Consider the following 17090-nt stretch of genomic DNA (forward strand, 5'->3'; position numbering starts at 1 on the left):
TGTGGACTTCAAGTCCCAGAATTCATGGCTGGCTCAGGAATTCTGGGAGCTGAAGTCCACAAATGTTAAAAGGACCATAGTTCCCCACTTCACCTGTAGACTAAGAAAATTTTCACAAAATGAATTATGCTAAGCTGAACATCTGTATTATTATTTTTTATATACCTTAGCAATTTTCAGAAGCTGCCCAGCTTTATGAAAAAGGACAATATTTCGACAAAGCGGCTTCAGTATACATACGATGTAAAAACTGGTAAGTCTTATTTTGTAATTGCAGATTATTGTTATTTGCCTTTCAAACCATGAATACTTTAGAATATGCTAATTCTCATGTGTTGTGCAATTTATTTGCAGCAGATTTACAGGCTCTGGAATTGAATTAGTGGCTTTGGAGCACTCTTATTTTATTTTTATTTTATTTATTTTTATCCCAGAAGTTCTGAAGAGGTTCAAGGTATAAAACTGGAATAATGTCTGTCCTTGGGTCCTGGCCCAGTCTGGGCTTTATTATTCATATTTATTTATTTGATGATCAGTTTCTCAGTAACTATTGTTATCTGGGTGATGCATAACAAAATAAATAAATGTCTCTACGGTAACAATGATTTTTCAAAATAGGCATTTCGTAACCAAGAATTCTAAAACTCATGATAAATACCTCTTGATGTGAGGCATACATGTTCCATGGCATTATTGCATTAAGACACACAATGAGGCTAACTATTTTGTACTGTTTTAAAAATCCCATTGAAATAAGTTCTTGGAGTAATGTCCGATTCAGATAGTCCTTGGGTTATGACCAGAACTGAGCCCAAAATATCTACTGCTAAGCGAGATATTTGTTAAGTGAGTTTTGCCCCATTTTACGAACTTTCCCACCATAGTTGTTAAGTGAACCACTGCAGTTGTTAAATGATTAAAACGGTTCTTAAGGGAATCTGCCTCCCCCAATTGACTTTGCTCATCGAAATGGGATCACATGACCCTAGGACACTGCAACCGTCATAAATACGAGTCAGTTGCCAAGTGTCCGAATTTTGATTACGTGACCACAGAGATGCTGCAACAGTTGTACGTTTGAAAAAAGTCACTTTTTTGTCACTTCAAATCTCTAATTCAAGACCTGTATCTAAACGAGAAGTCAAATTCATTTAAAAGTCACCTTTAAAGTTTTGAGACTTTTGCATTTTTTTCCGTATATTATATCCTAAATTAATAAAATTGTTACAACATTAAAAAAAATAAAGTTTTGAGACTCGTAATGTAATTAAGCAAATTATCTTTATGCTTGATCCGATGGAGTGAATAGAACCGAACTGAACGGAGAAATGTGCCTACTTAATTCAACTTCAAAAAATATAATTTATTCCTGTTGTTTAGGACCAAAGTTGGTGAGCTGCTACAGCATGTGTCTTCTCCAAAAATACACCTTCAGTATGCCAAAGCAAAGGAAGCAGATGGCAGGTACTCCTTCCTAGAGTTAATGTTCCAATATTTTTGCTATGCCAGCAGTCAGGAAGCCCAGCTATGCTCAGTGGGATTAGAGGTGCAGCCACAAAATCCACAGGTTTTTACTCCTTTTAGAACAGTATTTATCAACCTTGGCAACTTGAAGATGTCCGGACTTCAACTCCCAGAATTCCCCAGCCAGCATTCGCTGGCTGGGGAATTCTGGGAGTTGAAGTCCGGACATCTTCAAGTTGCCAAGGTTGAGAAACACTGTTTTAGAAGATCAATGAGCACCACATTGTGGTTGAAACTCTGCCTTCCTTGGGCACAAATGCAACAACACAATATAAAGAAGGGGTGGTTTTTTTCTCCTATGCCACCGCCTCGACGACTAAGTGATTTTTTTCCAGTTCTTTTTCTTCGATTCTGGTACAGCGATATCAATCAATTGTACGTTTCAGTTTTTGACAGCTGTGATATCTGGTGTGTTGTGTTCCAAATGACGATCTGTCTGTATTTGAAAGTCCCACAAGATCTCGATCATCTCCTCCTCCTCCTCCTCCTCCTCCTCCTCCTCCTCCTCCTCCTCCCCCTCCTCCCCCTCCTCCTCCTCCTCCTCATTCTGAACTGAGAGGTATTTGGTGCTCCCTGAACTTGGCTGTTTTCTTGCAGATAATTCATTAACCAACTAGCACTGAAGAAGTTATTTAGTTGGGCAATGAAATGTCTTCAATAAAAGCAACCAACTTCAGAAAGCACCAAGGGCTCCTTATTTCAACCTTGAGCTACAAATATTCTCCTTTATTATTATTGTACTGTTTGATGTTGAGAAACTGTGGCAAATATATAAAGCCCAGTTAAAGCTTATTCATACTGCATTAGACCTTAATTTAAGATGCTGTCTGAACAGCTGCAAAATAACACCCAATAAGATTTTAAGATGCAAAAGTGATTATGATTGAATGCAAATTACTGGACATAACTACTCAATATGACGAAGAGTGTTATTTATAACTCTGTTAACCAGGGCAATGAACTGTGTGCTTATTGGCAGCCTTACCAGGTAGGCAAACAGGGAACAAAAGTTAAGATAAATTTACTTTATTGTAAGAACTACATTAGCAGAATCTTGCAGGTCTAAAAATACAGTTCTCACACTGTCTCTTTTATAACTTGAGATGTTAAGGATCTCTTGTTCCATCCACTATGCAGCTACAGGCTCTGTGCTCTATTATTTGTCTGTTCCCCATCCCTTTGCCCCGTCTCCCAAGGCCATTCCCACGTGCCATTACATTTATTTAATGCCCATATTTTTACACACTTAACTTTAAAATTAGCTTTAAAATTCCCATGCCACAGTTGAACTTACACTAATGCCCGATATATGTCCTTCTAGATACAAAGAAGCTGTTTTGGCCTACGAAAATGCTAAGCAGTGGGACAACGTGATCCGGTTGTATTTGGATCACCTGAACGATCCAGAAAAAGCTGTGAGCATCGTCCGGGAAACCCAGTCTCTGGAAGGAGCCAAGATGGTAGCCAGGTAATCGAATGATAATTTAGTTATTATTTAACGATCTCTGAAATCATTAAAGAATTGAGTGCATTCTTTAATAATTTAATAGAACTAGGGATATATAAACGAATGATTTAGTAGATTTAGGAATACAACCAAATTAAATCTGTTGCGATACATTAGACTGACATGAATGAATGGAATGAATGAAGGAAGGAATGGATGAATGAATGAATGAATGAATGAATGAACAAATAAATAAATAAATATATATGGATATTCTCAGTCATCCATGTCATGGCTGTCCAAAACGGGCTTTTTCAAGAGTCAACTGGACTTCCTTTTTTTTCCTTGAAGATGTTTCACTTCTAATCCAAGAAGCTTCTTAATGAATAATGGAGGAAGCTGAATAATGGAGGAAGCTGATTAATGGAGGAAGGAAGGAGAGAGACAAAGGAGGGAGGAAGGAAGGAGAGACAGGAGGGAAGGAAGGAAGGAAAAGAAAGGAAGGAGAGACAGGAGGGAGAGAGGGCAGGCAGGCAGGAAGGAAGGAAGGAAGGAAGGAAGGAAAACTGTGTTCTCCTTTCCCTACCTTACATTTCCAGGGAGTTAAGATGGAGTCAGCTTAAGTTTCTAATGTCGTCTTTAACTCCCATGCTTAAAATATCTTCTGGTAAATGTCACCACATGTTTTCTGTAAGATCATCACTCTGGTTTTCCAGAAAAAGCCCAACGTATTTATTTCCTAATGTTGCAGGAATAATTTTCAGGATTAATTGAATCTCCCTAAGTATGTGTCTTGTGTGAGTCTGAGGGTCCAAAAGTCCAAATTGTGGCTGTGACCACAGAGTCAATGTCCTACTTTTTTTTTTGACATCATAGGGCTTTTCAAAATGGAGCGGGACTTTATTCTCATAGTCACCGCTGTCTTCCTGACTTTTTTTTTTTGACATAACAGATATCCCTGGAAAAATGGTTAAACACTCTAGTCTACGGAACGCAGAGCCTTGTATTTTTAGAACAATCAACACATTCACAACTGTTACCCACTTAGCTTTCCTCAGCATTTTTCCTGATGGGCAAGATGCTGCCATATTTGTGCCCAGGATGCTTTAGGGGAGGGCAGCCTAAATTCATATTTAAGCACAGCCCAGTGGTATATTTTCCCCCCTCTCTGTTGAAAAATATATCCAGTATAATTGAACTTGGTGTGATTGCCATTTACACAAGCTAAAAAGCAATTAACCCATGAATCTCTAGCTGGCTTTGCTGCTAATTATTTTGAGAGTTCTTGCTGTCAGCATACTTTGGAAACAAGAGTATTCCTCTAGCGTTTTTTTTTTAATAGAGAGATAATTTACAAGGTATGTATGTCTTAAATTGCAGAGTCCTGGACAGCCTCTAGAGGTGTTAACATCGATTTAATAATAATAATAATAATAATAATGATGATGATGATGATGATGATGATGATAGTTTGTGGAATGAGAAAACTCTTCTGTGGCAGTTGTTTTTGTATTCAAAGTTTGCACATTCCTGTTTTGAATTGTTATTGCCTGCTTGGGAACATAAAGCTTTGGGAATTCTGTTTACTTTTCCTTTTTTTAAAAAATAACGAAGCCTTTATTCTTCTTAGATTCTTTCTGCAGCTGGGGGATTACGAGTCTGCCATCCAGTTTTTAGTGATGTCCAAGTGTAACAACGAAGCTTTCGTCCTGGCTCAGCAGCACAATAAGATGGAGCTCTATGCTGACATCATCAGTGAGTATTGCAGCCGAATATACAGTATTTTTCGGAGTATAAGACACACCTTATTCCCCCCTGAAAGAGTGTGGAAATGTTGATGCGTCTTATACATCGAATACAGCCATTTTTGGCCTCCCGAAACCCTGCCCCCGCATTCCATATTTGCAAAAAACGGGCCAGTTTTTGCAAAAACTGAGACTTTTTGCCTTCCCCCCAGTCCTCATAAGTACTCTGCAGGCTTCAGCAGGGATGAGGGAAGGTAAAAATGCCCCCGTATTTGCAAAAAACGGTCCATTTTCCACCTGTTTTTCACAAAAATGGGGTGTTTTTGCCTTTCGCCAGCCCTGCTGAAGCCTGCAGAGTACTTCTGGGGGCTGAGGAGTAGAAAAACTTGTTTTTCTTACTTACCTCTTCGAAATCTTGATGCATCTTATACACCGGTGCGTCTTATAGTCTGAAAAATACGATAATTCTACAGAGCAGGTAGAAGAAGAAGCAAGAGGAACAAATTTATTTATTGGTTAACTTTAGTTGCTGCCTATCTCGCCGTGGGGGCTACTCTAGGCGACTTGCAACAGATTGCAACACAGCGACAACAGTGTCATTGTCGCATGAGCCATTCAGAGCCAGGCATGGGCTGACAACATTTATGCAATGATGTCACTGTACACTTTTTGTGTTGGCATCGTCGCAGTTTGTTGCAGATGCTGCTGGTTCAACCTTTTAGTAGTAAATGAGCTTTTAACGACTCCACGGCATTAGGATGTTGCTGTTGAAAATTTATTCAGGAACCTTTTAAATGCAGGCAATTTTAATGAGGTGTAACATTTTGTTAATTCCAAATAGTTTGTTAGGAAGCACAGCACAACTTACTCCTTAAGTATTTTCATTACATTATTATTTGGTAAATTCTATCCTATTGCAGTACGGTAGAAATTGTAAAGTTAGTGGTTCCTACACATTTTTTTTTTGCAAATTATTCTTTATTAATGATTGGAGACGGCCTAATTTTTTTCTACCTTTCCAAATAATTCTAACCCCTTGTGAAAGGCCCAAGAACATATTTTCAGAAGAGATGGAATTGGTGTGTGTAAGACATTGCAAACCTCGCTTGGTGTGTGCTGGTCCACTCCCAGGAAGAAAGAGTAATGTTCTTGGTGCTTCTTTCCCATTCCAGGTTCTGAGGAAACCACGAACGACGATTTCCAAAGCATCGCCTTATATTTTGAGGGAGAAAAGAAGCATTTTCAGGCTGGCAAATTCTTCCTACTCTGTGGTCAATATTCCAGGGTTAGTACAACTTTAAACAATAGCAATAGCACTTAGGCTTATATATGCCGCTTCCTAGTGCTTTTACAGCCCTCTCTAAGCAGTTTACAGAGTCAATCAAATGACCTCTACAATCTGGGTCCTCATTTTACCGACCTCGGAAGGATGGAAGGCTGAGTCAACCTTGAGCCTAGTGAGATTCAAATTGCTGACAGTGGGCAGAATTAGCCTGTAAAACTGCATTCTAACCACTGTGCCACTAGGGCTCTTTAATTCTTGCTTTATCTTTTAATTCTCTTTAATTCCTGTTTGGTCGTTCTGTGCCTGTCCAGGAAATTCATCAAACATGGAATGGGTGGGGAGAGAGAGCTATCTCCGGGTGTCAGTTTTCAGTGTGATAAATAGAAATATGAATCAGTAGACAACTTCCTTCTTCAGCTACATAGATAGCCCTCGACTATCCCCATGTTATCTGTTCTCCTTTTACAACCTTCTGAGAAGCAGAGTCAATGGGGAAGCCAGATTCACTTAACAACTGTGTAACTAATTTAACAACTGCGGCAAGTCGTAAAATGGGACAGAACTCACCTAGGTGCCTTGCTTAGCAGAAGAAATGGTCATTAATTACGACCATTAATTATGGCTTAATTATGGTCATTAGTCAAGGACTATGTGTGACTCAAATGTCGTCCCTTCCTTCACTCTTAGACATACCTGTCTTGTAAACGAATCACTTCCAACACCATAAATATTTTGCCAAATGATCGGATTGGATTTTATGAATGAGAGTTGATTTGAAATTTGAAGTAATGTATGTGACACCTTTTCATCAAAATGTTTCTACAAGTTAAATACCAAAACAGATGGTTAACAGAGGAATTTCAACATTAGTATAATGTTTGGGATAACCTAGTTATTATTATTTTTTACATATATACTATGATCAGATGTTGGATCGATTTGATTGTCAAATAGAGATCCCCTCACCTGGAATATTTATTTAATACAATATTTTTGTTAAATTGGGATGGAAAACCTTATAACTATTTGTAGCCCATTATGCAAAGGGGAGGAGAATTTTTTAAATCTTTTTTTCTCAGCATACTACTAAGGTGGATTCTATATATTTAATGTTAAATTTATTTGATATTTAGGTCATTTTTTCCCCTTTCTTGTGTATGTTTTTTCTTTCTGTTGTTTTTCTGTTTTGCATTTTATTTTTGTTTATAAAACAAAACAAATATATATATATATTTAAAAAGTCTGTTTTTTTCTAGTAGAAAACAGCGTGTGCTAATCTTATCTCTTGTTCCTATTATTGTTATTCTAATTTGCTATTAAAATGTCACTGATCACATGAAGGGAAGATGTGGGGGAAATAAGTTATTAGCCATTTAATGGTATGTCGTCTTTTTTTTTCCAGGCACTGAAGCACTTTCTGAAAAGTCCAAACACAGATGATAATATGGCCATAGACATGGCAATTGACACGGTAAGATAATGTCATTTAGGAAGAAAAAAAATGCATCTCGGAGGTGAAATCCAGCAGGTTCTGACAGGTTCTGGAGAACTGGTAGCAGACATTTTGAGTTGTTGAGAGAACCGGTAGCGGAAATTTTGAGTAGTTCGGAGAACCAGCAAATGCCACCTGTGGCTAGCCCTGGAGTGGGGTGGGAATGGAGATTTTGCAGTGTCCTCCCCCTGCCACACCCACTAAGCCACACCAGGTTCACCAAGCCACACCCACAGAATCGGTAGTAAAAAAAAATTGAATTTCACCACTGATGCATCTGACCTTTTTTTTAAAAAAAAACCAAACTTCAATGCCGCCACTACAGTAACATTTAATGTGACATAAAGTTATATTTTACACCACTTTTTCAGTTTATATCCTGCTCTTGTTTCAGACCAAAATTCATACTGGTTATTTTTCAATATGCAATGGATTTTCAATATGCAGTATGAACCAAATGCTCCCTCCTAAGTGGCAGGCTGATGCTATTTTAATTCGCCTTTATAATTCCATTATTTCTGCCTACCTTTGTGATGTTGTTCCATTCACTTGTTTTTGGAACAGGTGGGCCAAGCAAAGGACGAAGCCCTGACAGACCAGCTGATCAATTACCTTATGGGCGAGAACGATGGTATACCAAAGGTACGGACATCCAGCCCGAACTCGTCATCCTATTTCTCAACCATATCTGTAGCACGTTTAATTTTTTCAAACTGGCAAGCGAAACCATTTCAGGATTCTAACCTTAGGGCACCAGGAGGCCTGGCCCTACACGCCAAAATACGACCCATGGAAAATTAGCATAGGTTGAGCCTTTGCTGTAATATTTACAGTGCCTTTCCTATATATGGATATTTGGAATGACTGTCCTTTTATTTTGAATTCTGATAGGCCCTCGTATTGTTCCCAGTGGTCTGTGGACCTCTCTAGATAAATGTTGATATTAAGAGCAAAGAGAATAATTTTTAACACAGCTAAGGATGACTTCAGCCTGTTTTTTTCTGGCTGGGGGAGTCCTGGAGTTGACTCCACAGGTCTTAAAAGTTGTCAGGGTTAGACACCTCTGACCTAAAGACTGAACTGTGTCTTTTTAAAAATACCGTATTTTTTCGGAGTGTAAGACGCACCAAGAGGCAAATTTAAAAAAAAAAAAAAGTTTTTCCACTCTGCAGACCTCCCCAAAACAACTCATTTTTTTGTGAAAATGGGTCAGTTTTTTTTTCTAAAAAAAAAAAAAAGAGGGCATGAATAGCCTTTGGGGGGCTTGCAGAGTACTTCTGGGGGTTAGGGGGGGCAAAACTGAGCAAAAAACGGCCCGTTTTTCACAAAAACAGGTCTATTTTTTGTCAATAAAGGCGTGCAAAGCCTTTAGGAGGTTTATAGAGTGCTCCTGGGGACTGGGAGAGGGGGGCAAAATTGAGGAAAAAAACAGCCCATTTTTTGCTCATTTCTGCCCTCCCCAGCCCCCAGGAGCACTCTGGAAGCTTCCTAAAAGCTATGCAGGGACATTTTTGCAAAGGGGGCGGAGTTTCAGGAGGCAAAACATGCTGTATTCAGTGTATAAGACGCACCCAGATTTTCAGCCTCTTTTTTTTAAGGGAAAAAGATGCGTCTTATAATCCGAAAAATACGGTAAATCACATCCTCTTATATGCCGTACAGAAATACAGGTAGTCCTTGACTTACAACCGTTCATTTAGAGACCGTTCAAGTTTACAACGGCACGGAAAAAAGTGGCTTGCGACTGTTTTTTACAGTTATGATCTTTGAAGCATCCCCATGATCACGTGATCCAAATTCAGATGCTTGGCAACTGGTTCGTACTTGTGGCCATTGCTACGTCCCAAGATCAGGTCATCCCCTTTTGCGACCTCCTGACCGGCAAAGTCAACGTGGAAGCTAGGTTCACTTAATAACTGGGTCAGTAACTTATCAACTACAGTGATTCACTTAACAACTGTGACACAAAAGATCGTAAAACGGGGCAAAACACAACAAATGCTTCACTTAAGAACAGAAATTCTGGGCTCAGTTGTGGACATAAGTCGAGGACTACCCGTAACATTGAATTTGGTTCAAATTATGACACAATCCACAGATATTTTTCAGAGTCCTCCTCCCAGTGCAATGAACAGGCCAGCTACTTACTAGTTTGAAACAAGCAACTACTGTATTTTTCGGAGTATAAGATGCACCTTTTCCCCGCCTACAAGAGGGTGAAAATTTGGGTGCATCTTATACACTGAATGTAGCCCCACCCCCCACCCACCTGCCCCCCCCACCCCTTTGGCTTCTGCCTCCCAGCAATTTACCTCTTTGCAGGAAACGGGTGGGGGGTTTCAATAGGCTACAACAATCCCTGCAGCCTGAAATAGCTGATGATCGGGAGAAATTGAAAGTGAAACTTGCTCTTTGCTCCACAAGGCAAATTGCTGGGAGGCAGAGGCAGACTTTTTTTTTCTTCTGCTAATCAGGCTGTTTGCTGCAAGGAGGTAAGACAATAGCTCCTGCTGCCAATTACCTCCCAAAGACCCATTAGATCACACAGATTAGGCCTCCTCCGGGTTCCGTCTACTAGCCAATGTCATCTGGCTACTACCCGGGGGAGGGCCTTCTCTGTGGTGGCTCCGGCCCTTTGGAACAAGCTCCCCGCAGAAATTCGGACCCTCACCTCTCTCCAGGCCTTCCGGAAAGCCGTTAAAACCTGGCTGTGTTGGCAGGCCTGGGGTCGATGAGTTCCCTTCCCCTCTCGAATCGTGTGGCTGTTGGTTGTTTTAAATTCCCTGTATTTTTTGTTGTAGTTCTTGTGTTTCCCTTCCCCTCCTTGGGTTTGTGCGCCGCCCTGAGTCCCCCCGGGAATAGGGCGGCATATAAATAAAATGAACCTTGAACCTTGAATAACTATAAATGCCTATAGAATGTTCAAATCATTAGACTTACTTTTGAAAGACTGCTTTATTATTATTCTAGACAACTTAACAAAATGAAGAAGCTTTTTAAAATACTGTAAATGCTTGATCTGAAGAGGCCCAGTGGTATTGTTTTAAAAAGTGCTATTCTTTTAAATAGCAGAGAATAACTCTACTTCCAGAAAGCCACATCAATTTTAACAGCATCTGTACATGTATAGTCTGAAATGTAACACTACAAACAGTGGATATTGTCTGCGCTGTTTGCCGTTTGTTGCAAGGAGGCAAATTGCTGGGAGGCAGAAGCAGATTTCCCCCCCCCTTGTTTTCCTCCCCAAAAGCTAGGTGTATCTTATACTTCAGAGCAACTTATACTCCGAAAAATACAGTATTTTAAAGGCTGCATTGTGCTATCTTATTTAATCTTGGTCATTGTAACTTTTTATTTTTATTGTTTTGTTTACTTACCCAAACCTCGTTTTGTTTTTCCAATGGCTTTACTGTAACTTCTGTAGTCTGTTTCTGTGAGTATTTTTATTTCAATTATTCTAAACCATGATAGTTGTTACTTGAAGACTTTGAAAGAAGTTTTAATGCCGCATCCCTTTGGCTGTGTGTTGTACAGTCACTGTGTTCCTTCCTTCCAAATGTGCTACCCTCATTTTACCCAAATGGTCGCCAAAGCTCTGAATCCAAAACCAGATGCTTTTAAAGAGGCTTTATTAAGTTGGAACTGGGATATTGCCAGCAGTTTTCATGGCAATATTTTGGGTTGGTTCAGTTAGCTGTAGAGATTAATGGAGGTGAACTTCAGAGAAATACTCAACAACCACTGCTTAGCCAAACAGTTTAGTTCGGTTTATTGATTAGCCCATAGGCCAGATACAGAATTCCAAGTACCATTTTTTTAAAATAAAGCCTTATGAAAACAATTTAAAATGAAATAAAATGCAATAATTTGATAGATGGATAAATGGGATAAAATTACATTCCAGTATCCCCCTTACAATCTACCCCAATCAGTCCCACATATGCCGATCTCAGCCGAACCACTTTACTCAAGTACTGGGCCGTATTAAAAAGTTCTTTTCAAATTCTGGCTGCATATGTGGCCTGTCCTTTTATATATTAGTATTGTATATTAATATGTGGTTCCCAATGAGTCATTCATTTAATGTACTAGGTGACAACCCTCCTTCCATGAATGTCGCTGGAATTTCTAATGTTGGATTTTCCCCCTTACCAGAGGGGGTGGGTGGGGCTTATGGAGCACTGTGAAGGCATTACCATGGCAAACTCCACTGTGCTGTACAGTAGAAGCCATTTTAAGGCACAACAGGCTGTACCTTAACAGAACACACACCCCAAGGGGTTTTTAGAATATGCTAATCAGACTTGCAGGATTCTGTTATAGCGTTAAATGAAACAGATAACTCTATCCTTGTGAAGAAGGACCACAAAAACTATTCAAACAAGACTGAAATGAGAGCAGACCGCACCCCCACCCCCTCTAGCACTGTTGACATTACCTTGTTTGGTAATGAAACATCTGCAAAAAAAACCCACCAAGCTCAGAGAGCACCAAGGATGCACACTCTTCCTCCTCCTCCTTTCCTCCTCCTTTCTCCTTTGCACAAACCCAACTTCCTTCTAGCACTAATGATGTTACTTAGTTTGGTAGTGAAACATCTGCGAGAAAACCACCAAGCTCAGAGAGCATCAAGGACCCCAGAGTTCTCCTCTTCCCCATTTCCACAAACCCACTCTTCTTCTTCTTCCTCCTTTTCCTCTCTGCACACCCCACTTCCTTCTAGCACTGATGATGTTACCTAATTTGGTGATGAAACGTCTGCAAAAAAGCCACCAAGCACCAAGGACCCCCCAGATATTTTTTTTTACTTTCTGGCAGATTGCAAAACCATATGCCCTGGCTGCCCTGTGCTTGTATTGCATAGCCATCGATGGTAATTTAAAAGCTAACTGCCTCATAAAAACCTTGCGTGGCACCATTGCTCACTGTGCAATTAGCCAGAATAAATGCAAGCAGTTTATTGTAAGAAGCCTTCCTAAACATCCAGCCGGCCATCGCTGGAACTTGGCCTACTCTGAGGTGCAACTCTCTCTTTTTCATTCCGATGAAGGAAGCCAAATATCTCTTTCGACTCTACATGGCATTAAAGCAATACCGGGAAGCTGCACGGACAGCGATCATCATCGCTCGAGAAGAACAGTGCGCAGGTATGATGGCTCTTTGGGGTGGTTCATTTCTGGATAGCCAATCTGACCAATACGACACAGGAGGTCACAGAAGAAAGCACAAGCTTCCAGCAGTTTCCCCGGGCCACTGAAATGCCAAAGAGACGGAGACTTGCAAAAATAATCAGCTTTTATTTATGGCCATAGCAAAAGCTGGGTGACAAAACTATATCCAAAACATACAAACAAATGCTTGGAAGGAATAGCCACCCCCTGCAAGAGGGGCTCAGAAGATTATATACATTTTAGGCAGATAGAAACAAAGTTTATCCAATCGGAGACAAAGATTCGTTGCCAACATGATCTTTAAAGGGCCCTTTTGTTCAAGCTCCTGTCTCTGTCTACCTTATCTGTGGAGCATTCCTGTAGCCTTGAGTAGGGGGGTGGCAGCCCCCCTTTGCCAAGTTTTTCCCCCCGGCAGAATTCTTTAAGGATTTATGAGCCAGGAAAGCCCCCTAGTTGGGTTCCTTTATCTACGGGACCTGATATTCCCGGGTAACAATTTCTTCTATGTTTTCAAGAATGTGCCTAGCTTTGAAGCCAAGGATAGAAGCGAGATGCAGCAGTGAGATAACATTTGCAGTAATGCCATCCAGTATTAAGGTTACAATTTGCCAGGCTAGAAAACAACTGATTTCTGACAGTATACAATAATATAATCAGAACCCTACAGTAACAAAGCTTAATTCTATTAATAAATGATTTCTAGCAGTCTATCGTATCAGAAGCAAACAGCAAATATTGGTTTAATCAGTAACATAGTAACATAAGAAATTCATGATAAAAGGAAATAGCCAATATTGATTCATATTCATTCATATATTCCTTCAAAAGAAAAGGGACACAGGGACATCGTCTTTGCACTGTTAAACTTAAAACGCATTAAAGGCAGAATTTATTTTTCAGCGTTTCCTCTCCTGTTTATTAAGAGCGTTAACTGTGCTTTCCCTTGCTCTTATTCAAGGTATCCAACCGTGGCAACTAATACCTATGGACTTCAACTCCCAGAATTCATCAGCTGGCTGGGGAATTCTGGGAATTGAATTCCACAGGTCTGAAACATTGCCAAGGTTGGGAACCCCTGGCTCAAAGAGGCATAACCACATTTTTTTATGACAGCATTGCTCTGGATTAAACCAACTAGTTAGTTTAACCTCATAAATGCCCAGCAGACATCTCATTTGGAGGATAACATAACTAGAAGATGAATCTATTTTTTGACTATTAAATTTTCACATACTGTGGGGCATTCCACAAACCATTAAATTTAAACCAATTTCCCCCCCTTTGTTGCTGGAATTTTAACGTTTTATATTCAAGCACCTAGTTCAAGTGAATTTGTGGATAAGGCATTGTGGCTGTAATGTCTTGGACAAATCAGTAACTAAATTTTAATATTTAGCTTGATCTGGTAGTGTTTAAGAATAGCCTATTTTACTGAAATTTAATTGCTGTTTTGGTTTCCTTTCTCTCTGTTTTGGTTTTCTTTTAAAAAGGGCATTATCGAAAAGCCCACGATGTTCTCTTCAGTATGTATTTAGAATTAAAAGTACAGAAAATTAAAATACCCTCTGAGATGGCTACGAACTTGATGATTCTACACAGTTACATTTTAGTAAAGGTAACTACTTTTATTATGTATGTATTAATAGAGAAAGATTAAATCCAAGCTAATGAAATTTAACGCAAACATGATGTGGCCATTTCTCACACTTACCACCATTGCAGCATTCCCCATGGTCAAAATTCAAAGGCTTGGCAACTGGCATGTCTTTATGACAGTTGCAATGTTCTGGGATCATGTGGTCCCCTTTTGTGGCCACTGACAAGCAAAGCCATTGGGGAAGCCAGATTCCCTTCACAACCTAGTTAGCAACTTAACAATTGCAGTGATACACTTAACAACGGTGGCAAACAGGCTTGTCAAATGGGGCAAAACTCCCTTAACAAACATCTCACTTAACAACAGAAATGTTGGGCTCAATTGTGATCGTAAGTCGAGGACCACCTGTCTTACAATAAGGGAAGGGAGTAATCATTTCAAGGGCTTGTAGCAAAGAAAATTACTGTAAAATCCTGTAAATTGCCACGAAGCTCCACAAATCTTTTAATGATCATCTGCTTTTTTTCCTTGTTTACTCTGAGTAGCTCCTAAATATTGTGAATAATGCCTAACTCACATGTGTATTTCAGATTCATGTTAAGCGTGGGGACCATATGAAAGGAGCACGGATGCTCATTCGTGTTGCTAACAATATCAGCAAGTTTCCATCTCGTAAGTGTTCTCCAAACTGGGAATCTGTCCCCTTTGAGGGAGTCAGGGATATTTACTTCTTCTTCATTAAAGTATTGAGCATTGCAGCTTTTGTGTTAATAATCGTATTTTTGGCTATATTCAGTGTATAAGACGCACCCAAATTTTCACCCTCTTTTAGGGGGGAGAAAAAGTGTGTCTTATACTCTGAAAAATATGGTAATTATTGCTGCATCATGTAGGATTGCTGAACAGGGCTCACGTCAATAAATTGATTGGTGATTAAAAATTCTTCCAATGTGCATTATTGATATGGTTGTATTCAATATCGTTGCAATGGTGTTGTTTGTTTGACTATCATGTCAAGTGGCCTCTTGTTCTTTAAATTTTGGGAGATTTAATTTTATCAGCAGCAGCTCTGTGAAATCCAGACAGTTTTGACTGCCAATCGACAACGAGCAGCTAAGCTGTCAATTTCTTTGCAAGATGATGCCTGTTGTTTTCCTTTCAGATATTGTGCCCATCCTGACCTCAACGGTAATTGAATGTCACCGAGCAGGACTGAAAAAATCAGCCTTTGCTTTTGCTGCCATGCTGATGAGACCAGAATATCGGAATAAAATTGACCCGAAATACAAAAGGAGAATTGAAACGCTCGTCCGGTGAGTTTATGCTTATTCTGCCTAACCGAGGTTTGGGAACGCATTGATCAGCATAACTGGCCTATAAGGCAATCTTATTTATGCTGATTTAGTCCGTCATCCTGTGAACACAGGTGGTCCTCGACTTACGGCCACAATTGAGCCCAAAATTTCTGTTGCTAAGCGAGACATTTGTTAAGTGAATTTTTGCCCCATGTTATGACCTTTCTTGTCACAAGTGAATCATGGCAGTTGTCCCAAAAGTGCTTTTTTCAAGAGGCAAATCTGGACTCTCATCAAGGAAGCTTCTTCAGCTCTGACTGAATGGTGGTGGGGATTTCTGGGTCGTAGATCAGTTGGAAGAAGGCAGTGGCAAATTAGCAGGAAAAACGCCATGGACACATACCACAAGTCAAGGGCACCTTGAGGTGTACTGTACCTTATAAGCCAACAATGAGCTTGCTCCCAGACCCATCAGCAGAGCCTTAATGTTACCCCAACTTCCTATATGGGCTTATTGAGTCTGAAAGAAATTAGCTAGATTTGTTTTAGCTATGAATGTATGGAACAAGGAGATAATTCTTCCCGACAATCAATAGCAATAGGAATAGCACGTAGATTTCTATAGCACTTCACAGTGCTTTACAACTTCTCTAACCAGTTCACAGAGTCAGCCTCTTGCCCCCAACAATCTCATTTTACCAACCTCAGAAGGATAGAAGGACGAGTCATCTTTGAGCCGGTCAGGATCAAACTCCTGGCAGTGAGCAGAGTCAGCCTGCAAATACTTCATTCTAACCACTGTGCCATCAGGGGAGGGAGGGAGAGCAATAGAGCTTATGTACTGCTACACAGTGAGTTACAACCCTCTAAGTGGTTTAGAGTCAGCCTCTTGCCCCCAACAATCTGGGTCCTCATTTTACTGACCTCGGAAGGATGAAAGGCTGAGTCAACCTTGAGCCGGTCACGATCAAGCTGCCAAACTTCTGGCAGCCGGCAGTCAGCAGAATTAGCTGCAGCCCTGCATTCTAACGATTGCACCACTGCAGCTCTAATCAACTTGGAAATAGATTGGACGGCCAAGAACCTTAACGCAAATTCTTGCAATGTGACTTACCGGAGCAGAAAATATAACTTTTAGGCAAGGAAATCAACTGAGAAGTAAAAAAATGGATCCTTTTTTTTCCCCAGAACATTTTTATTTATTTTTATTCTCTTACATACCATTTTAAGTATACATTGACATAATCATTTTTCTTCTTTACATTTATCATTCTTATACATTTGTTATTCCATTTTATAGGTTATAATATACAGATACAGTTTGGGTTGCTTTGTTTACCATCCCTTCCTCCTGTTGTAAAATCACCTTATTTTCCCTTTCTATTCTCCCTCCCTCTCTTCTCTACTTTCCTCCTTTCTCCTCTCCCTTCCTTCTTCCCTTCCCTTTCTCCTACGCTTCCTCTACCCCTACTTACCCTCTCTCCTTATCTTTCTCTCCCTACCATCCTCCTCTCCTTACCTCTTTCTTCTTTCC

General features: G+C 40.0%; 1 protein-coding gene across 1 annotated transcript in view; it reads left to right on the forward strand.

Moving 5' to 3' along the window:
* WDR19 (WD repeat domain 19) overlaps positions 1 to 17090 on the forward strand; it is a 44856-nt gene that overhangs the window by 24833 nt on the left and 2933 nt on the right. Inside the window, exons 23-33 of the mRNA XM_087724814.1 lie at positions 171 to 253; positions 1381 to 1464; positions 2846 to 2992; positions 4602 to 4726; positions 5889 to 6001; positions 7404 to 7472; positions 8058 to 8135; positions 12544 to 12640; positions 14155 to 14279; positions 14852 to 14933; positions 15424 to 15574. Coding sequence (XP_087580940.1) covers positions 171 to 253; positions 1381 to 1464; positions 2846 to 2992; positions 4602 to 4726; positions 5889 to 6001; positions 7404 to 7472; positions 8058 to 8135; positions 12544 to 12640; positions 14155 to 14279; positions 14852 to 14933; positions 15424 to 15574 — 1154 coding nt within the window. The remainder of the gene's footprint in view (positions 1 to 170; positions 254 to 1380; positions 1465 to 2845; positions 2993 to 4601; positions 4727 to 5888; positions 6002 to 7403; positions 7473 to 8057; positions 8136 to 12543; positions 12641 to 14154; positions 14280 to 14851; positions 14934 to 15423; positions 15575 to 17090) is intronic.

Source organism: Thamnophis sirtalis, unplaced genomic scaffold, assembly GCF_051295495.1.
Source record: "Thamnophis sirtalis isolate CommonGarterSnake01/CBP01778 unplaced genomic scaffold, rThaSir2_p1.2 scaffold_10, whole genome shotgun sequence".
Classification (NCBI taxonomy): Eukaryota; Metazoa; Chordata; class Lepidosauria; order Squamata; family Natricidae; genus Thamnophis; species Thamnophis sirtalis.